Here is a 21,970-nt window from a genome sequence, read left to right on the forward strand (position 1 = left end):
AATGTATTTAAACAGAGCTTGCTTTTAAGATGTTAAATATTTTAAGCAGAAAGGGAAAAATGTTCCTCTGGCAGGAAAAGTTAAGTTTCTTTCTGGTAGCATAAAAACAAACTATATTCTTGGCTAAAGAGCAGGTTTGGGCTTGTTTGCTTCTTTAGAGTTGGTGGGAACTCTAAAATCTCGAAAAATAATTGCTCAGGTTTAGATGAAAAAGTGGACATTTCAACATTTCCCACAGAACAGGCATTCTGGAAAAAAACTTCAAACCATTTTGATCAGTAAAAAAAAACTAAACTGATTTTGAGTTAACAGCTTTTACTCAGAGTGAAACATCCTTCCTTCTTGTTAATGAACGTTTAGCACTTTTAACAAGAACATTAGATAAGCACTCACTAAAAACTAGAGAAGCAGTTGTTCAATATCCTTGTGCTAGCTTGGAATAATTTTTCCAGCCTATTTTATTTTCTTGTTAAAAGCATCAAACTGTTTCATATCAACCCCTTTGAACACAAAAATAAGTTGTGTTACTACTAATTAGAGTAACAGCAGTTTTAATAAAAAAGTAAAATAAGCCAGGCGAACTATGGAGCCAGCCAGAGGAGCTGCTGGAAAGCACCAAGACTTAGGTAGGTGACTGAGGAGACGGGAGCCTCCTTGGGCTGCAAAGAATTTTATACAAAGTGGGTTTGTGCCTTTTGGGTTATTTGGCATTTAAAGAAGGCCTACATTTCCTTAAAGGTAAAGAGTCCTTTAAGCTAGGAAACATGAATTTAAGCCTCCATAAGCGAAGTATTTTTGCTTGCAAAGGTGGGAGTTGAAAGTACAGTTATGGGAAATATAAACCTAATTCTGTGAATAACTGAATGTATGTATAGAAGATATAAACCAATATTATTTTCAAGTGGCACAAACTGAACAGTTAGTTTTCTTAAGGCAACGAGAGCAGCCCACTACAAGATCACCTGATGGGAAAAGAAGTTCTTCGAATGGCCTCTGCACAGGGATGTGCAATTTGCCATCCATGGCAGAATGGGCCGAGTCCATTGTGAAGAACTCAGGTTACAGATTAACCTTAGTTTCTCAATTTTCCATCTTGCTTTCTTTCATGATCATCACCCTATTGTTGATTCTTCGATGCAGTATTGTCATGGAACAAAAACACCACCATGGCTCCATGCTACTATGTAGGACAGGAAATAAGACAAGCTCCACTCTGATGAATGTTTTTAGTAGCTCATGAGAGGAGAAAGTAAACACATGACAGAAAGCCTTAAGTTTTACATAATCATTTAAGTTATACATAAAAGGTGATTTACAAGTTTATGCAAAATTAAAAAAAGAACCATACGATTAAGGATGACAGCTAGTATTTCGTTTTTAAAACACCCTTTTTTGTTCACCTGTATTTATCAAAACTAAAAAAAAAAATCACATATGAAGCAGTATCTTTATAAAGTATGCAAATACCAATATTTAGTTACATAGCCATGATCACTTTAGGTGCAAAGCAAAACACAAAGTGGAATGTTAATCATGCCCATCCACATCTTCCTTCCTCTTCAATTAGATGCTCATAACACACTGTATGAACTGAAAGAAAACAGGCATCCATATTAACCAAGCAGAGCAGAACATGAATAACCTCCCCCTCCTCCGCACATTGCTTGAAATACTCTCCGCATATACTCAGGGAGCCATGCCCAAGGGGGTTACCAGAGCAGACTCCCCCTCCAAGGGACATGAGGGTAAGCTTAAAAAAGCTTACAAGGGCATGAGCTTCACTGAGGGGAGGCCAAGCCAACCCAGAGGAGTGAAACAGAAACCTAGGTATACCTGGATCCCAGCCAAGAAAGCACATGATATTTTGAAGATCTGTAACACCTACTGTCTCTGAGGGAAGAGTGACGAGCATGCACCACTATGTTTTTTCCCTCCACAACTGGTCAGGGGGAAAGAGCAGATGGGAAGAGACAACTTCCTCAATGCCTATTCTATCCTTGGGCTCTCAGCTATGATAGTAAATAAGGGTGCCAACTGTAATAGTCTTTAGTGTAATGATTTTTTGGCTCCAGTCCTAAGTACTTTTTCTTTCATTACAATTTTAGCTAGGTTGGAGTAAACAAATGTCTGAGGTGCACTTACATCATCATACTGGAAATTCACAACACCCTGCTGGGCTGTATCCCTTCTTCGAAAACTGTCTGCAAAAATATATAAAATTGTGTATTACTGGAATCAATGGAAGCACTGTACTTTATCAATACATTGAGTATTTAGATGCTATCTTTCTGGTTAAAACTGACCCCTCCTTTATTACTAAGCTGCATTTGCAAAGAGAACAAAAAAAATCCTCTAGTCTACTTAAAATTTGCTGGTTATAAGCACTGCTCAGTTGGCACAAGGTTTTCACGCGCCAGTTTGTCCAAAGGTCAGTTTTTCTTCTCAGCAAAGACTTGGAGACTGGTTTTGTGAGGATTAATAGGTCTCTTGCTAACGCTGCAGAGCTCTGATGCCATCAAATAATTAACACTCTACACCTTCTACTGTGAACACTTGATCAGCAGAGTAGGCTGTGGCCCTCTTATAAGTGCACTATGCGCTACTGGCGGAAGCATTATGAGCAGCTTTCTTATAGGACAAGAGCAAGATGGGAGGGAAGAGCTGAAGAGAGCAATGGAGAGGGTTTTGGAGAAAGGGTGACAGCAAGAAGTGAAGGGGGAGAATGACACAAGAACAAACAGAAAATAGCAGAAATAAGGAAAGAGGTGGGGGGACAATAGATGAGCGCAGACAGGAAGAGACTCATGCCACTGTTGAAACTCCCAAGATGGTAATTCCTTAGGTTCTTAACCTCAGTCTTTCAAAGCAACAGTTTGGAATTTTTCCCACACTTTTATGATAATGAATAGTTGAAGAGACTTCTGGTCTGGGTAACAAAACAATCTTTATAACAACTGCTATGGTTATAAAAGTTGGTTTCCCTGAAGTGATTAAGCCCTTTCAGAAGAGGACAAGTGGGAGAACTTCAGTAAATAATATATGGTATCAGCTCTGACTGAAAATGGCTAATCTGTTGTAGGAAGAGTCAGCTCCTGGAATTAAGTTAAGGTTTTGAGATACCTTAGATTAACCTGATTTCATAAAATAAAAATGCATTACCAGATGCTTCTCTATAACATACCAGTGAGAGCTCTGAGTTTTACACAGCAGGCAATATAATCGTCAAATGTAATCTTCCCATGGGTGCTGTATCGTTTTGCAACTGCAGTCACTGCCTGTGGGCTCAACCTAAATCCTAATTTAAAAAGTCAGGAAAAATAGTGAAATGACAACCAAGTTACAGAGATCTTCTTTATGGGAAGATTTGTTGTGTGCCAGTTAATGCAAAACATTAAGTTATGTTGGGAAATCCCACCAAGTCAATGTCATGATATTAGAAGCAGGGGAAATTTCAACAGCCAGTAATAAGGAAGTTTCACAATTTACCCATAGTTGTCAAGGCTTTCTGCAGCTCTTGAGGATCCACTGTACCACTTCTGTCACTGTCAAAACTTATGAAGTGTTGTCTCCACCCGTTCAACACAGCCCAGAGCTCTTTAAATTCACTGAATCCCAATGTACCAGACATATCCCTCTGAATCACGGCTAAGGAAAAACTGTTTAATTTCCAAGCAAGTGCTAAATATTCCTCAATTAGGATCTATATTTAGTCATGCAAAATTGAAATTCATTTACTTAAGTTTGGGAAACAAAGGGTATCTTTAATTTTTTTTTTCATTGTGCTGGTGTGACCCTCCTCTAGAGCACAGAACTATCCAAGAGCTCAGGCAGACACAATACTTTTGGCTAAAAGTCAGCAATCAGAAAGCCAAAGGTGGTACTCCATCCATCTGAAAAAGAAATACAGCATCACCTCTTTAGTGCTGTACTGCTTCCATGCATTTTCATTATTAGTGTGCAGCTCTAGCTTTGTCCAAACATCAGAAAAGCTAGCAATAAAATAAAGGCTTATGCATATACTAGTATTTGATATCCTAAAAATAAGAGATTTGTTTTGCAGGTCATGCACGAAGAGTAAAATAAGAAAGTTAGAGCCCAGCAAATCCGTGGATATCTGCTTTATATCTGCAAATGCAGTTCTATTGTTTATCATCTTTGCGGACTGCATGTGGATCCAAATTTTATCTGCGCAGGGCTTTAACAGTGAGACACGGTGATGTGGGTGTGGATAAATATAAAATTAATTATTGTGGATACAGATCCAAATTTTTGTATCTGTGCAGACTCTAAAGGCAGAGGACCAGAGAACCATAGGGGAGTTCATCATCTAAATGTTTTGTTAGGGGCGAGCCTACAAGTCCTACTGCATCTTATTTTATTTCTGATAATGTCTTGCAGCAAACCATTTGGAATACTAGTTGTAGTTCCAATAGTGTACAAAAGAAACCAACCCTCCTCTTGTATTTTTTCCTTCTCGTTCCTTTGGCATTTTGACTTAGAAAATGAAGGAATATTCTGTCAGTCACAAAAATCAGCTATCTGCATGCTAAATATCAAGTGATCGATCAGTGCAGGGAGTACCAATTAGTCACATTAGTGCAAAGAAATTTTATAAATGAACACAGTAGAACCCCTCTTACCTATTTGGTATTCAGTTCATAATATCAAACATCTCAGAATTACATAGGTATAATGCATAAGTTAACTGTTCATAACAAATGTATGCAGTATGCTTGGTTGTTGTGGGTTTTTTTGAGAGACAGAGAGAGAAAAACTGCATCTCTTTGCCTCCAAACCCTAGTCTTGTCAAACATGTGTAGCTACTTGAATGCTGGCTAAAGGACTGAAGTCACACTCTGTGGCAGAAAAAGGACTTGGCCAGCAAAAGAAAGAAAAGACTAATGTCACACATCATTCATAAAATTGATGTTCATAAACTAGGGGTTCTACTGTAGCTAATCCTCCCAATTCCAGTTGTGTGTTAGAGCTATAATACCTTGGATTCTCCTCCATGGAGATTTTCTACTTAACAACAAATAGCTAGCAACTCATTTTGCCTAAAGGCTAACCAATGTGTTTAAGAGCACTTCAAGCCAGAGCTTTCACGTTAATGCAGTTAGACAGGCCTGATAGCACCACATATTAAGATTGCCTGACCCTTTCCAGTGTAACACGCTGTTTTCAGTTACTTATAACTTTGCCAATCTTTAACCATTTGGTCTGAAATTTTCCAAAACAAAAGCCTGGAGAATTTCAGCCATTTCTGAAAATGAGCCTAGGGAAAAATACATCATTTTGTCCATTATAACAATTATGACAGACATTTCTTTGAACAGCTTTAATGTCCCCATGCTTTGAAATAGGGACTTGAAATCTGGCACTTGCATGGCCTTTGTGTCAGAAATGTGTCTTTTGGCAATCCCGTCGAAAAACTGCCCAAAACATGGGAAAAAATCACAGTTCATAGAAGTTCAATAGAGACATCTTAGACTTTAGCAGCTGACATTTCAAGAATAAGTTATCCAATTATGGGGCTTCCACAACCTCCATTGGAAGCTTATTCCAGAACTTAACTACCCTTATAGTTTGAAAGTTTCTCCTAACAGCTAACCTAAATTTCCCTTGCTGTCGATTAATCCCACTACTTGTTCTACTCTCAATAGACACAGAGAACAATTTATTACCATCCTCTTTATAACAGCCCTTCCCTTAACATACTTGATTATTGATACCAGGTTCCCTCTCCCATTCAGTCGTCTTTTCTCAAGAGTAAACGTGCCTAATTTTTTTTAATCTTTCCTAAGTATAGTACTTTGCACTTGTCATTACTGAATTTCATCTTGATTTCAGACCAATTCTCCAACTTCAGGTCATTTTGAATTCTAATCCTCTCCTCCAAAGTGCTTGCACCCTTCCCACCATGGTCTCATGCAAGTAACTAATGAAAATATTGAAAAGTACTGGTCCCTGTGGGACTCCATTAGATACTCCCTCCTGGTTTGACAGCAAACCACTGACAACTGCTCTTTGGGTCTTTCACCCATATTACCACATGATGGAATTTCTATTTTCAATTTGTTCTTTTAAGTTCCTAGAAAAGCATGCACAAATTACATTAAAAGAACATTATGAAGGTTGTAAAGTCAAGCAAAGTCAGGAAATACCAGAATAAAGTTACCCTTGCCTCACTTACTACCCAGGATAAACTGTGCTCACTTAGAGCATGTCTGCACTGCAGTTAGACACCTGTGACTGACCCGTGCCAGCTGATTCAGGCTCATAGGGCTCAGGCGAAGGAGCTGTTTAACCATGGTGTAGACATTCGGGCTGAAGCCCGAGCTCTGGGACCATCCACCATCATAGGGTCCTAGAGTCCAGGCACCAGCCCAAGCCCAAACATCTACACTGCAATTAAACAGCCAGTTAGCCTGAGACCCACAGGCCAGCTGCAGGCTTTTAACTGCAGTGTAGACTATACCCTTAATGAGCAGCTATTCAATATTTTGTTTTCTCCTCATTGTTCACTGTGTTGCTTCATGCCCTGTTTACTGTAAACTATCTAAACCTGCTCTGAATACAATATTATCCTCATGAGCTTTTCTATGGCACTCATTACTACAGTACCGGAATGATTCACTAAAGTTAATCGTGGTGATATGCTCATTTTACAGGTGGAGAACTGAGGCAAAGAGATTAAGGTCAAAAGTATCCACTAATTTTGGATGCCCAATTTGAGACATCCATGACCTGATTTTTCAGAGTACTTAACATTATTTAGCACTTCATATGTTCAAAGCAGTTTCCATTGACTACTTTTGCATCTGTGAGTGTTCAGCACTTTAGCAAATTCATCCTCTGGGTATCAATTTGGGCAGCCAGAAAATGAGTAACCCATGATTAGTGACCATCTGAGAAGAGCTGGTTTAAAGCAACATGCCCAAAACAGAGGAACTCTGTGGTACAGACGAAAGGATAGAATTCATTTCTCCAGGACAGCATTCAAGTGTCTTTACCATGACACCACTCTCTCTTCCTGCAATCCCCTAGCTCACTCACTACACACTTTCCACCTTCTGCAACAAATAAGGCAGCATCCTGCAGACAATAAGCCTGCTTCAATACACAAGCCTCAATTCCTTCCCAGAGCAGGTCCATTCTGTGCACTTAATGAGATAGGGTCCTGTAGAAGAAAGTATTACAAGGGGCAGAATTAAGATTGTCTGTGCAAATTAATTCTGGTATTTCTTAATACAGGAGTGCCTGATTTTGCTACCTTAATGTTCTTTCAGCAGTTTCCTTTTGTAATATTTATATAGTACACACAAGACAAAGGATACATCCAGCATAGAAATCATGAGCCTGCACGTCTCTAGGTTGAAAGCTGTTTAAATGAGGAGGAAAAATAGATTAGTAGCAGTAAATATGAATGACTGATTTCTCAGTTTGGTTTCATAATATGTACAGGAAATAAGACATCACTCCCACTGGAAAGCTGCAGTCTTGCAATTAGCTCTCTCACTCTGATTCCAATAAAGAGAAGACCTTCTATTCTGAGGTGGGTGGTGCTAGAGGTGGTTATTTTAGCCTGTTATTTTTGGAATCCAGTCAAATTACAAATGAGATAAATTTTAGTCAATCTCAACTCATCTAAGCTTTTGGCTACATCAAAATGGGCAGTCTGATCAGGACAGCCTAGACTGGAGTCAAACTGTTGGAATACAGAATGTTTCACATCTAGACCATTACTGGTGGCCTTCAGCTCCACTCACAACACAAATTTAACTTTGTGGATACCATATATCAGGTGCTTGGATCATCAAGTCTACTCATAGCATTCTTTGGTGAACATCAATAGATGCACGCAGGTGTCACTTTCTTAAATGTGTTAACACTGTATATTTTAATATTTTATAGATGTTAAACTAGTTTATTTTTAACTTCTCAAAAGCTTGACAAAGAGCTGTTTTCTTGGAGTCTGATCACTAGCCTTTAACTGCGCTTTAAGTTGTTTTGTTACTGTAAGTACAAGGCTTTAGACACCATGAACGTGTGTCAACTCTGCAAAGTGACTTTTTATGAAAAATGGCACATTCTTACAAAACAGATCTGTTCTTGGTGGATTCAGAATTTTAACTGCTTGCTTGAGAATCCACACTAATCTTATTAGTCTCGCTGCATGTCAGATTAGTTAAGAAAACTTGGTACTTCATTTAGAATTTATTTTCTAAGAGAAATGGGGCTCCAAAGGTGTAAAGGAGGGGAGAATTTGGCCCACATAATCTTCATTACTGCTGATGATGCAAGCAGTGGGGGGAGAGGGGGGAAGGATGGGAGGCTTGACTTTCAGATCCCAAGTTAAGTTTCCAAACCAGGCAACAAAGAAAAATCTTTATTTGTAACTGTACAAGTTAGAGTTGGATTCACTGAGAGGAAAACATGGAATCATTCTATGCTACTTTTATAGTACCTTTTCAGAACACAGCTTCACATTAAAATATCTGTGCATTTGTTTTCAATTTCAAAAGTCAGTTGCGTGAACTTTAAGTTTAGGAAAGTCTAAATTTAACCTCACTACTTTCTGTCTGTAGTGTCTAAAGAGTATCAACCCAGATTTGTAGTCTGAGTTGTAGCCTTCACTCCAGATTTCTTTATTGCTCAGGATAAAAAATTAAAATATAATTTTGGAATATTCTACAGAAGTTTTCTCATTGTAATCACCTACTCAGGGTTGTGAACCCTCCAGGACTGTCCTGGAGTCTCCAAGAATTAAAGATCAATCTTTAATTAAAGATTATGTCATGCAGTGTAACTAACCTCTAGGAACACATCCAACAAAACTGGCAGCCCTACACCTACTAAATATGCTTAAGTAAACACACGGGGCTCAACTCAACTGAAGGTAATGTCAGCTTCTGCTGTATAAGCCCTCTTATCTTTGTATGAAGAGTGTCATGCAGACAAGATCAATATTAAAAAAGGTTATGTCCTAGGTCATCAAATTCATGTTTGACGTAGTAATCAATAAAACCTGCGTTACTCAAACAGCTGATGACAGGATTAGGTGTAAAACTCCTTCACTGGAGATTTTATAGAGATGAATATCTAGTCAAATAGATGTTGCCACTGAACTGCAGAAAGACTACTTCTGAAACATGAACTCTTTTACACACTACCATTTAGAATTCTAAGCATTAATTTCTGGAGAGTGGCTGTTCTGAGTTAAAACGTACCCAACATCTGAAACAGACAGATATCTCCTAGACAGCCAAATACTGTAGAGTGAAAAATCAACAAGATACTTAAGCCCCTGAATTCTGTGACAGACTAATTAGAGAAACTGTATCAAAAAGTCCTTGACCTGATCCTCTGGAAATCAAGTATACTAAACACACTCAAGGAGCCATGGGCTTAGGGATGAAAAGAGAACTCAGACCTTCTCAATAAAAGGGCCTGTTCAAGGGGACCTTTTATGCTGGTTTCTAATGGACTCTGTGGAAGGATATTGAATCTGGGTATGCACAACACCTGGTCCAACATAAATCTTAATTGTACATTGGAATATCACATTCACAAAATCTAGGGCTGTCAAGCGATTAAAAAAATTAATTGTGATTAACTGCACCGTTAAACAATAAAATACCATTTATTTAGATATTTTTGGATGTTTTCTACATTTCAAATATACTGATTTCAGTTACAACACAGAATTGAAAGTGTATAGTGCTCACTTTATATTGATTTGATTACAATTATTTGCCCTGTAAAAAATAGTAATATTTTGCAATTCACCTAATACAAGTACTGTAGTGCAATCTCTTTATCATGAAAGTTGAACTTACAAATGTAGACTTACGTACAAAATAAACTGCATTCAAAAATAAAACAATGTAAAATTTTAGAGCCTGCAAGTCCACTCAGTCCTACTTCTTGTTCAGCCAATCGCTCAGACTAACAAGTTTGTTTGCATTTGCAGGAGATAACGCTGCCCGTTTCCTGTTTACAATGTCTCCTGAAAGTGAGAACAGGCATTCTCATGGCACTGTCGTAGCCAGCATCTCAAGATATTTAGGTGCCAGATGTGCTGAAGATTCATATGTCCCTTCATGCTTCAACCATCATTCCAGGGGACATGTGTCCATGCTGATGACTGGTTCTATTACAATCCAAAGCAGTGTGAACTTACGCATGTTCATTTTCATATCTGAGTCAGATGCCACCAATAGAAGGTTGATTTTTGATGGTTCAGTTTCTGTAGTTTCTGCATCATAGTGTTGTTCTTTTAAGGACTTCTGAAAGCACACTCCACATCCCGTCCCAATCAGATTTTTGGAAGGTACTTGAGATTCTTAAATCTTGGGTCGAGTGCTGTAGCTATCTTTTTAGAAATTTCATATTGGTACCTTCTTTGCATTTTGTCAAATCTGCAGTGAAAGCATTCTTAAAATGAACCACATATGCTAGGTCATCCAAGACTGCCACAACATGAAACATATGGCAGAATGCAGGTAAAACAGAGCAGGGGACATACAATTCTCCTTCAAGGATTTCAGTCACAAATTTAATTAACACTTTTTTTTTTTTTTTTTTTAATCGAGTGTCATCAGCATGGAAACATGTCCTCTGGAATGGTGGCCGAAGCAGAAAGGGGCCAACGAATGTTAAGCATATCTGGCAAGTAAATACCTTGCAATGTCAGCTACAAAAGTAGGACTGTTGCCAGCAGATCAAGGGAAGTGATTATTCCACTCTATTTGGAACTGGTGAGGCCACATCTGGAGTACGGCATCCAGTTTTGGGCCCCCCACTACAGAAAGGATATGGACAAATTGGACAGTCCAGTGGAGAACAATGAAAACAATTAGGGGGCTGGTGCACATGACTTATGAGGAGAGGCTGAAGAAACTGGGCTTACTTAGTCTGCAGATGAGAAGAGTGAGGGGGGGATTGGGATTTGATAGTAGCGTTCAACTACCTGAAAGTGGGTTCCAAAGAGGATGGAGCTAGGCTGTTCTCAGTGGCGGCAGATGGCAGAATAAGGAGTAATGGTCTCAAGTTGCAGCAGGGAAGGTCTTGGTTGGATATTAGGAAAAACTATTTCACTAGGAGGGTGGTAAAGCACTGGAATGGGTTACCTAGGGAGGTGGTGGAATCACCATCGTTAGAAGCTTTAAAGGGCCGGCTCGATAAAGCCCTGGCTGGGATGAGTTAGTTGAGGTTAGTCCTGCTTTGAGCAGGGGGTTGGAATAGATGACCACCTGAGGTCTCTTCCAACCTTAATCTTCTATGATTCTAAGAGTGCAGCATAATCGCTTGTAAATGTAAACAAACTTGTTTGTCTTAGCAACTGGCTGAACAAGGAGGAGGACTGAGTGGATTTGTAGGCTCTGAAGTTTACATTGTTTTGTCTTTGTACATTTTTTGATTTCAATCACAACACAGAATACAGTATATATGAAAATGTAGAAAATAATCCAAAATATTTAATAAATTTCAATTGGTATTCTATTTAACAGTGCAACTAAAAATGCAATTTAACTGTGATTTTTTTAAGTTAATCACGTGAGATAACAACAATTAACAGCCCTATAATTATCTAATAGTAATGTACCTGCTAGCCTAACTGATAACACAAAATAAATTTGGTGAAACATCAGCAGTTCCAGATGAGCCAGTAGGAAGGGAGAAGGCAAAACTAAAATCTCTCTCTAAAGAAGTGTTCTCTGGGCCAATTATTCCCTATGAATAAGTTCTTGCAGCATAGTGCATATGACTCCAGAGTGAAACGTTTGGAAGCAGTTAAGACTACTTTCAAAAAGAAATGTAAGTACTTTTTACCATGTGAACTTAACTATGCAGACGGTACAACTAATGATTGTCTAATATGAATCAAATATACTTTTATTTAAATTGTCAACTTACGTTTATACCCTCCTGCTATGCCCGACTGGGTCAGACATCTTTGCAGCTCATCAGCATCTATTTGTCCATCCTTTTGAAAACAGAAGAGTAGGCTTGGAAAAGTTAGCTTTTCATCAATAAATGTGAATAAACTTTCACATCAGGATCCACATTCACTGATAAACCTATGCATGGAACCTTATAAAAAAATCTGGCTTTACTTAGCATACTAATTTCAATTTAATTTAAATTCACTCCAAATTTATTTTATTTGTTGATTCACAGAGTTTAAGACCAGCATGGACCACTAGATCATCTAGTCTGACCTCCTGTATATCACAGGCTATTTAAATATCACCAAAATACCTCTGTTGTGCCCAATGACCTCAGTTAAACTAAAGCACTTTAATAGTCAGAAAACTGAACAGTTGCATGCCATAGGCAGAGAACAGGAAATACTGACATGCCATCAATGCCCCTGCGACAGCAGGGAATTCGTTGGGTGAAACAAGTCCAGATGATCCTACCAGGAGATCCATGCTGCGGAGGTGAAAAAAACAGCAAGGTCCTAGCTGATCTGAGTTGAGGGAAAATTTCTTCTCAACCCCAAATACAGCAATCAGTTTGACCCTGAACATATGAGCAAGACATCAGAGGATTCTCTGTACCACCTCAGAGCACCACTCCACCCAAACTGGTATCCTATCCCTAGTTATGTTCAATCTGATGCTTCAGAGGAAGGAGAAAGACATTCTCAAGAATACAAATGTGCATGGAGGGGACGACTCCTTCCTTACTCCTGAAGCATGAGATAAGATTAGTTGTTACCATAACATAGAACTAAAAGTGCAATGAGCTTGTTGAGGACAACATAGGCAGTCCTGGTTTAAAGATTTGCATTCTAGTTTCTATAACAGGACTCTACAAAACAGAATAAACTATATCAGAGCACATACATCCCCACTTCCCGAGATAGACATTAGACTGACAGTTAAAAAAAAGTTGGTTTGGAATAATGAATTGTTAAGAGCAAATTAAAACAGAAAGTAAAATATTTTAAAGAAATAAAACAGAAAAAATACCTATCTGCTCAATTAGGAATACGATTTCCTTCCAAAGCATCCCTCTCAAGGCCAGTTAGAGATTATGAACAACTGCCAAGTCAGGTAAAGCAATAAGCTGTCAAAAGTGGAGTTGGAATTGCATGTCACATTCCTCACACCCAGGATTAAAGGTCATAAAAAGTTCTAAAGTGCAATTTAACCTCATTCTAAGATTCAATGTTTTTTAGATGCAAATAGACTTGACTGATTCCAGAAGCATAAAGTACTAAAACATGAGTTGTTTTATATTTGAAGCCTATCTAATTTTCCCCAGTATTTTCCTGGGAGTTTTTTATATCTAGTACATATCTAATTTAAGCCTGAAAGAATGATAAACTGCTGACTACAGATGACATCTAGATAACATTATCCGAGAAAGAAAGGATACCAGTCCTCAAATTTATAACTATAGTACTTCCAGAAGAGACTAGTGGGGGGGAAGGAAGAGGAGAACATGCTTATGTATCAACTCCAGATATACTCCTCTGAATATGTCCTGTAAATAAGTGGTTTTTATTCTAGCTGACATTTTCCAAGGCCTGACAAAAGGCAATTGTACCTTTTGACCAATTAAATACACTGCTCCCCAACTTCTCGTATCTTTGGTCTTCAGGCCAGCTTTATAGACAGTGAACGATATACACTACTACTATAATACAGGTGGGGTAGAACCACAGGAAAACTCCAGTATAAGAAATTCAATTACATCAAATCAGTTTAAGTGGTCAATCACGTTCTAAAATTCTTTAAATTAAGAAGCAAAAGAAGAAGCCAATATCTTGACAACCTGAAGATGTGAAGGAGAACTGAAAGAATGGAAATTGGAAAGAGAGCTATAAGGCAAGTCCGACATAAAAAAACCTTAACAGTCCAACTTTACATTAGACAAGGCGTTACAGACAAGCAGTAATAAAATGAACAGCTCCCCCAGAGAGAAAAATTCAAGTCACTGAATGGAGATTCTGAAAAAAAGATTAGTGTAGTTTCGTTTTTTTTTAAATATCTAAGATATTAGCATTCATATGGTTTTCCCTTAAGATAATTTCCAGTATAAATTCAACATAAAACTCAAATTGATATTGCAGATGTACAAATCCATCCGGCAATAAATATATTGTGAGTCACAACAGGCTGCAAGTGGAAAAAGAGCGGTCAAACCAGTTTGAGATTCTATAATAATTTGACTTGAAAAGTTAGGTGGTTTGGCCTGTTAAGTATTTTCATGGATGGCCACGTGATACTACTTTAGTCCTGTTCATTTTATCGATTCAGTCACTCTTTGCTTACAGGTTTATTCATCAAAAGGACCACTACAGGTAGATAAAAGATTCTTCTTTAGCTCAGTAAGAAACATTTCTAAAGGTCTCTACTTCATTTCAGTGAAGAACCAGATTCCTCACAAATAAGCAGAATCCTTACATATGTACTCATTTGACTACCTTCATGTGGTTTGTTCTAATATCCTCATTTGTCTTTTTTGCTGCCAGAATGCATTGATTCAATAGCTGTGTATTTTTGAAGCTATGATACTTTAAGTGTCGTGTAGGTTGTAAGAAGTCGATTATTGAAAGAGAATAGTGAAAAGGGAACAGAGACCAAGGGTACTCTGGGATCCTTAACTCTGAATGTCCTGACTTCCACAATTACACCCGTGAAACTGCATTAATGGGCTTTTGCAAATAAACCAACAATTAGATAGACAAGTTGTTTACTGGACACTACATAGGATTTATTAGACAAATGACTAGAAAGATGTAAAGTCTATTTTGTCAGAACAATAAAGCTTCTAGCTCTAGTGAGCTTACTTGTTTAAAATAAGAGTTTTTAAAATAGATTAGAAATTGTTACTTACAGAAATATATAAAAGTTTTAAAGACACGTGGAAAATACAAAATTACAGTATACCAAATCCTTAGAGTAATAAATAAGTAGTCAAAACCAGGCATAGAAAAATTAAGATGCAAATATCTTAAAAACAATAAAAATGCACACTTCTCCTATACTCTGTTCGCTCTATCCAGCAAGCCACTCCAGGTAGTTCATGCCACCAGGTTCTGGTACTCCCATGTTCCCACATCTAGTGAAGCCATCCCCTTACATAATGACCTAACTCTTGCTAACCTCTCCTGGCTCTTATTGCGGCCATCCATGCAGCTGACATTTCTAGTTGGATTCTTACATGACAAGTGATGGGCCCTCCACACCCATGTGCATAGTTTTAAAGTGAGACAGCATAAACTCAGAACAGTATTTAATTCAATTTTGACTTGATTCCTCAGCTTGTCCTCACAGTTTCCAGTGTTCAGAGTTTCAATATGCTAGGAAGTTCTGCTATACATACACCTCTGTGGCAAATACTGATGTCCAATATTTAAGTTGTAATACAATGAGAATAATTTTGTCTTATGTCATAACTTCAACCAAATAGGTTTTTTTTTGGGGGTGTGTGTGTGGGGGGGAGACATACCTGCCCAGCTACTGCAGCAAAATAACCATACAAAGGATCTTGAGTCTGACCATGGAATACTGGTCCTCCTGGAGCAGCTCCATACTTTAAAACAAGGGACAGATGATTTAGATAAAATTAATGCTTTTAGTTGACTACAATATTTGTAATCTTACATTTCAGCATCAATTCTGAGTGTCATTTTTATATACACCTTGTCAAAAGGTGTACATAACTGCTTTAAAAGAGAGCACACAACTTTGGTGTATATACTTGCTACAATGTAAAGCAGGCCTACCTAAAATCTTACATTTGAGTCAGCCCAGCAATCTAATAGTAGCACATCTCCATTACTGGAGGTTTGCAACCATGGTAGCCCATTTTTTATGATCCTCTGCAAATCTAGTCCTTTTGATCCATGCAGGATACCACATTGTCCATCAAAGATCTTTTTCTGTGTTGTTCTCTATCAACTTTATAAACATACATCATGCACTGCAAATTCAGTCTCTCTTTTCACTAGCATTTGCTCAATTCTCTAGTATGTTTTCACTGGTTACACAGTCTATCCATGATATTTTCAGAATTCTTCTATAACAACATAATTCAAAGGACTGTAGTTTCTTTGTTTGAATGTCCATGTTTTAGAGCTGTAATGCAACACAGACCAAATGTAGGTTTTTAAGAGTCAGAATCTAGTCTTCAGATTTATACCCCTTCTCCTCAGATATTTATTCTTCCAGAATGTCTCTTTCTCTTGTTGCTCTGGTGCTGATTTCAGTGTAGATCTTCTGTCTTCTGTAATGATGCTTTCTAAGTAGCAATAATTTCTTACTTGCTGTATGACTGTTATTCACTAGAATCTTGCATGTTTTCACAGGATCCTTGCATATCACTGTAGTTTTTATCTTGTCCACATTCAACTCTAAACCATATGTAATCTCCACTAACTTCATCTGAAGGAGATCTGAATCAGCCACCAGCACTGTCAGTTGCATAGCAAATATGCCTAAATTAGGGAATCAAATTTATACTTCAGTTCAGGGGTGGGCAAACTTTTTGGCCTGAGGGCCACATCTGGGAATAGAAATTGCTGTGGCAGGCTATGAATGCTTACAAGGTTGGGGTGTGGGAAGGGGTGAGGGCTTTAGTTAGGGGTGCAGGCTCTGAGGTGGGGCCTGAAATGAGGAGTTCAGGGTGCAGGCGGGAGCTCCAGGCTGCAGGAGTGGGGTACGAGGGTTAGAGCTCTGGCACGGGGGTGTGGACTCTGGGGATGATGATTTTGGCATACAGGAGGGTGCTCTGAGCTGGGATCGAGGGGTCTGGAGAGTGGAAGGAGGATGGGGCAGGGAGTTGGAGTGTGGGAAGGGTTGTAGGCTCTGGCTGGGGGGTCTGGGGTACAGGAGGGTGCACCAGGCTGGGATTGAGGGGTTTGGAGGGCAGGAGGGGGATCAGGGTTGGGGCGGAGGTTGGGGCAAGGTGAGAGGCTCAGGCTCTGAGTGGCGCTTACCTCAAGCAACTCCCGGGAGCAGCGGCATGTCCCTTCTCTGGCTCCTACACGGAGGCAAGTCCAGTGCATAGGAGCTGGAGTGGGGCTATGCCATGGCTTCTGGGAGCCGTGTGGTGCGGCCCCCGACCCTGTGCCCTGCCTGGAGTGGGGCCATGCGGCTGCTTCCAGGAGCCACATGGAGCGGCCCCTGATCCTGCTCCCCAGCTGGAGCACCATAATGGGGCAAGCCACAGATCCCACAACAGCCTACCGGCCATAGATTGCCCACCCCGCTCTAGTGCTTTGAGGTTGAAAGAATGCATGCTGCTTGACTGAGATGACACCACAAACTGGGCCGTCCTTAGGAATAGGCAACATAGGCAGCTGCTTAGGACACCTGAAAATTTGGGGCACCACTGGGTCTTAGCATCCACCCCCCTTCTTTTTCTATCCCTGTTCTGACCCTTCCTGCAAGCTCCCACAGATGGCTGCTGCAGCCTGGTGAGTCTTCCTTGGGACGGAATCTAGTAGTTAAAAGTGAAAAAGCCTCCAGCCTGCCAGACCTATTAGCACAACACTGAAACTGTTAAAGAGCCATTCAAGGGGTAATGAAGCCATTTAACAGGCATTTGCCAAACCCCAGGTATATACTGACAGGTTTCAGAGTGGTAGTCCTGTTAGTCTGTGGGTATAGCTACACTGGCACTTTACAGCACTGCAACTTCCCCGCTCAGGGGTGTGAAAAAACACCCCCCCGAGAGCTGCAACATACAGCGCTGTAAAGCCTCAGTGTAATCAGTGCCGCAGCGCTGGGAGCGCGGCTCCCAGCGCTGAAAGCTACACCCGTAGAGGATGTGGTTTACGTGCAGCGCTGGGAGAGCTCTCTCCCAGCGCTGGCACTCCGACCACACTCACACTTCAAAGGGCTGCCGCGGCAGCCCTTTGAAATTTCAAGTGTAGCCATACCCTAAATCAGCAAAAACAAGGAGTCCTTGTACCTTACAAATTATTTGGGCATAAGCTTTCGTGGGCTAGAACCCACTTCATCAGATGCCCACAAAAGCTTATGCCCAAATAAATGTTTATACTATCAGTTTCTGACTTTACTGACAAAAACAGTTGTGCATTAATGTAATATTTACACAGAACATGTCAGTCTACAGGAGCTTGGTTTAAAATTTGCTTTGAAAATATTTCATTAGTGTGCTGATATCTCTAAAAAATGCTTGCATAGACTTTTAGATGCACAATTATCTTTAGCCTTAAATGTTTGGATCTTCAGATATACAGTATTTAAAATAAATCCTTCAGAAGACCTCCCTTATCTAAAACACATATTTTAATTACTATAGTTAAAAAAAAAAAAAAATTGTGCTTCCAAGTCTTCCTGGTCTTTCTGTCCATCCCTTCACCGCCTCTCCACCCACTCCCCACTGATGAGAGCCCTTAAAGGGACAACAGTCCTTCCCTTCCAGATAGCTGGACAAAGAGTTTCCCTTTCTTTAATTCTGACTATCTGATGAACAGTTTTAAGTGAACCCTCCAGCACAACCAGTACCTTAGTAAGACATAAAATCCTTGTTATACCTAAAATCTTTGGAAACATTTTTTTAAAGTTGGTGAAATTTAATAAACATGTCTATTGTTATGGAGATCACAAAAAGTAAATTAGTGTTCCCTTTTTGTGAAAGCAATGAACATTGTTATGAACACACTAAACCTCTCTGATTAATTTAAAATAATGTCTTTGTTTCAGTGAGTTAAATATGTAGTAATGTGGAATGCTGGCTTAAGGTTTAAGAGTACATTTAAAATATAAATTCAGCTTAGAAATACTAATTAAGAAAACGTAAAACAGAAGAGCTGCATCATGTATTCTATTATATGTAATATTATATTCAGCAGGACAGCTGACTCACCCTTACTATAAAATTTTTGCAAATAAGGCCTGGTCTACACTAGAGCGGGGGTGTCGATGTAAGATACGCAAATTCAGCTACGGGAATACCGTAGCTGAAGTCGAAGTATCTTATTCCGACTTACCTCCTGTCCTCATGGCACGGGATTGACATCTGCGGCTCCCCCGCCGACTCCACTACCACCGCTCACTCCAGTGGAGTTCCAGAGTCAACAGGGAGCGCGTTCGGGGATCAATATCGATCCCCGATAAATTGATCGCTACCTGCCGATATGGCGGGTAGTCTGGACATACCCTAAATCTCTGACAAATTTTAGGGCATATCAAAAAACCTGTGACTGACATTTTTTATTCCCAAGTTTTAGTGCTTTTAACTAGGTACCTTCTTCCTCATGCAGAATGGACATGGAGAGGGTATGGGGGTCTCTGTGGGGAACTGTGACTCTCCGCCATAGTGAGGCAGGCCGGGCATCTCATTATCCTTTGCTGTCTTGTCCCTCCTCCCCCTCCCCCACCGGGCTGTGAGTTTGGGCTGCCATTGGGCATAGGAGCACCAGTTTAATAAGACTGCGTAGGGCCCCATAAATCCTAAGGACGGCCCTGACCACAAATTATTAATATTAATTTGCTTTAGAGCAGGGGTGGGCAAAATAGGGCTTGCAAGCTGGATCCAGCCCCATGTAACATTTCTGTCTGGCCTGCCAGGCTCTTTGGCTGCCCCCTGGCAATCTCCAGGCCGCTAAAAGTCCCATGGCACATGCTGTATTTCTGTAAATAATAGAACTGTAGAAATGGTGAAGACGTTTTCAGAGTGCTGGTGTTAACCGAAGTCATTGAAGTCAGTGATAGTTGTAGATGCCTAATATCCCAGAAAAGCAGCCTACTTGATTAGAATCCCCTCCCTGCTCCAGCAAATCCAGTTCAAGATATAGTCTTCCATCATCCTCAGTAGAAGTAATAGCATACTATACTTATCCTTTGTTAAATAAAATTAATTTAGCTAAAATCAAAGCTCTGGTTAAAATGTTAACTAATGTTTTAACCACAGCTTTGATTGTAGCTAAATTAGTTTTATTTAACAAAGGATCAGTCTATTTACAGTCAGCCTGAGCCAGGAGCTTTTTTTATTGCAAGAGGAAAGGGCAAGACTGTGGGCTGTGATAGGGGCTTCTGGTGCGCTAGACGCAGCAGCAAAAATCCCCTTCTGACCCTAACAGGAAAACAAAACCATTAAGCACCTCAGGCTTGCTATAGAAATGTACTATTCTGACTCATTCTTCTCCCAACCCCCGCAAGCTTGTAAGACTCGTACTCCAAACACTTTACCTTTGATCTAAGAACTGTTTACATGATTACACAAATGCTTTCAACGGGACTAGGAACCAGTTCAGTTTGAACCATTTTAGAACTAGGGAGGGAACACACTGAGATCAAGCTGGGTGGCTCTTCAAAATCCAGAATCCACCGCTTTTGTGGAGGGTGTTAGGGCCCGGGCCTTGCACCTGAACGCACCGAGATGAGTGCGGGGGGGAGACGGGGCAAGGGCTCTAGTGCCGATGGCGTGACCGCCGCGTAGCCCCAGGGCTGGCAGCAGGATTGACACGCAGGGAACTGGGGGGCGCTCCCCAGAAGCCGGGACAGGGCCGGGCTGTTGCCTGGGGAGCGGGTGTTGCACGGATACTTGCGCTTTCCCGCGGGCATGTGCCGGTCCGCCCGCCCGGGCGCACAGACCCCGCTGCCCAGGGGAGCTGAGCTCCCGACTACGTACCCGGCCCAGGCCTGCAGAGCGTGTCTGACCCCCGCACGCAGCGGGAGGGGGGGTGCCCCCTCCCCCAGCACAACCCCCGGGGGCTCCGCTCGTCCCGGCCCAGCTGCAAGTCCCCGGCCCGCGCTTACCCCGCCCTGGTAGTAGCCTCCGCCGGCGCCGGGGTGCCCAGGATACGCCATGTCTAGCGCGCCACTCTCTGCTGCCCCTCCCCCTCCTGTCCCTACCAGCTGCACCATAGGCCGGGCGGGGACGCCCGGGTCACACCATCATCCGGGTGGGCCCGGAGCAGGGCGCGCTACTTGCGGCACCGCTTCTCCCTTCCCTCCTGCGGGGCGTGAGCGACTGCGGATCGCTGAGAAGCTGCGCGGTTTGTTCCTCTGTTAGACCCCCACTGTAGGAAATTACCCCCTTTGGCTCGCTCAGAAGAGAGAGAACACCCCTCCGCTGTAATGGTACCGGCCAAGCCCCAGCGGGCGGGTGGTTGTATTTTTTTCAACAAAAACTTTATCCACACGCAGGCGCAGCTCGGGGAGCGCTGCGGCCTCTCAGTGTGCACGGAGCTGTGGGGCGGCGCAGCGCAGCCTTCAGCCTGGCATGGAACCCGCCTTGAAACGCAACTTTATTGCTCATTCTGGACAAGAAGGGTGGGGGAGTGCATGATAATTTACTGCTGCTGCTGCTAGAGGGGGCTTGGCAACCTTTCAGAAGTGGGGTTTGGAGTCTTCATCTAGTCACTGTAATTTAAGGTTTCAGGTGTCAGTAATACATATTAACCATTTTAAAAGGTTTCTTTCTAGACATCTGTAATATATAACTAAACTACTGTTGTATATAAAGTAAACAAGGCTTTAAAAATGGTTAAGAAGCTTCATTTAAAATTAAATTAAAATGCAGTGCTAGACCGGTGGCCAGGACCTAGGCAGTGTGAGTGCCACTGAAAATCTGCTTGTGTGCTGCATTTGGCATGCGTGCCATAGGTTGCCTACCCCGGTGCTAGACTATGGCCAGGTTGCCAACTCTTGCGATTTTATCCAGAGTCTCATAATACTTAGTGTTCTCCTTAAAGCTCCAGCTCCTGGAGTCATCTGAGAATCTCTGCTACCATGTTTTTAAAAGACGTGTCCAGTGTGGTTGTAAGAGAGAGGCTTAAAAATGTGAAAGCAGCAGAGAATCCTGTGGCACCTTATAGACTAACAGACGTTTTGGAGCATGAGCTTTCGTGGGTAAATACCCACTTCGTCAGACGCAGGTAGTGGAAATTTCCAGGGGTAGGTATATATATGCTAGCAAGCAAGCTAGAGATGATTGAACCAACCTCGTTATCTCTAGCTTGCTTGCTAGCATATAT

General features: G+C 40.9%; 1 protein-coding gene across 2 annotated transcripts; it reads right to left on the reverse strand.

Moving 5' to 3' along the window:
* Positions 1–421: 421 nt before the first annotated feature.
* On the reverse strand, positions 422–21,052 carry SRI (sorcin). Of its 2 annotated transcripts, XM_032793383.2 has the most exons (8): positions 20,751–21,052; positions 15,469–15,552; positions 11,920–11,989; positions 7,338–7,381; positions 3,487–3,634; positions 3,182–3,295; positions 2,143–2,201; positions 422–1,590 (listed from the first exon to the last, which is right to left on the reverse strand). In XM_032793383.2, exons 1-8 carry the CDS (start codon positions 20,856–20,858, stop codon positions 1,564–1,566), a joined length of 654 nt encoding a protein of 217 aa, XP_032649274.2. In that variant the 5' UTR covers positions 20,859–21,052; the 3' UTR covers positions 422–1,563. The 2 variants fall into 2 exon arrangements, with proteins under 2 accessions (XP_032649274.2, XP_074918431.1); XM_075062330.1 differs by lacking the exons at positions 422–1,590; positions 2,143–2,201; positions 3,182–3,295; positions 3,487–3,634 and adding an exon at positions 3,641–5,432 and having other exon boundaries at positions 20,751–20,864.
* Positions 21,053–21,970: the final 918 nt, after the last annotated feature.

Source organism: Chelonoidis abingdonii, chromosome 2 (genome assembly GCF_003597395.2).
Source record: "Chelonoidis abingdonii isolate Lonesome George chromosome 2, CheloAbing_2.0, whole genome shotgun sequence".
NCBI classification, from domain to species: Eukaryota; Metazoa; Chordata; order Testudines; family Testudinidae; genus Chelonoidis; species Chelonoidis abingdonii.

Bases quoted from the DNA above. Each gene is read 5' to 3' on its own strand.
- SRI (XM_032793383.2), bottom strand. From the start codon at position 20,858: ATGGTGCAGCTGGTAGGGACAGGAGGGGGAGGGGCAGCAGAGAGTGGC. The intron at 15,553-20,750 runs GTAAGCGCGGGC...CTTGTTTTAAAG, and splicing joins GAGGCTACTACCAGGGCGGG to TATGGAGCTGCTCCAGGAGG. The intron at 7,382-11,919 runs GTAAGTTGACAA...TCATTTAAACAG, and splicing joins CATAGCAGGAGGGTATAAAC to CTTTCAACCTAGAGACGTGC.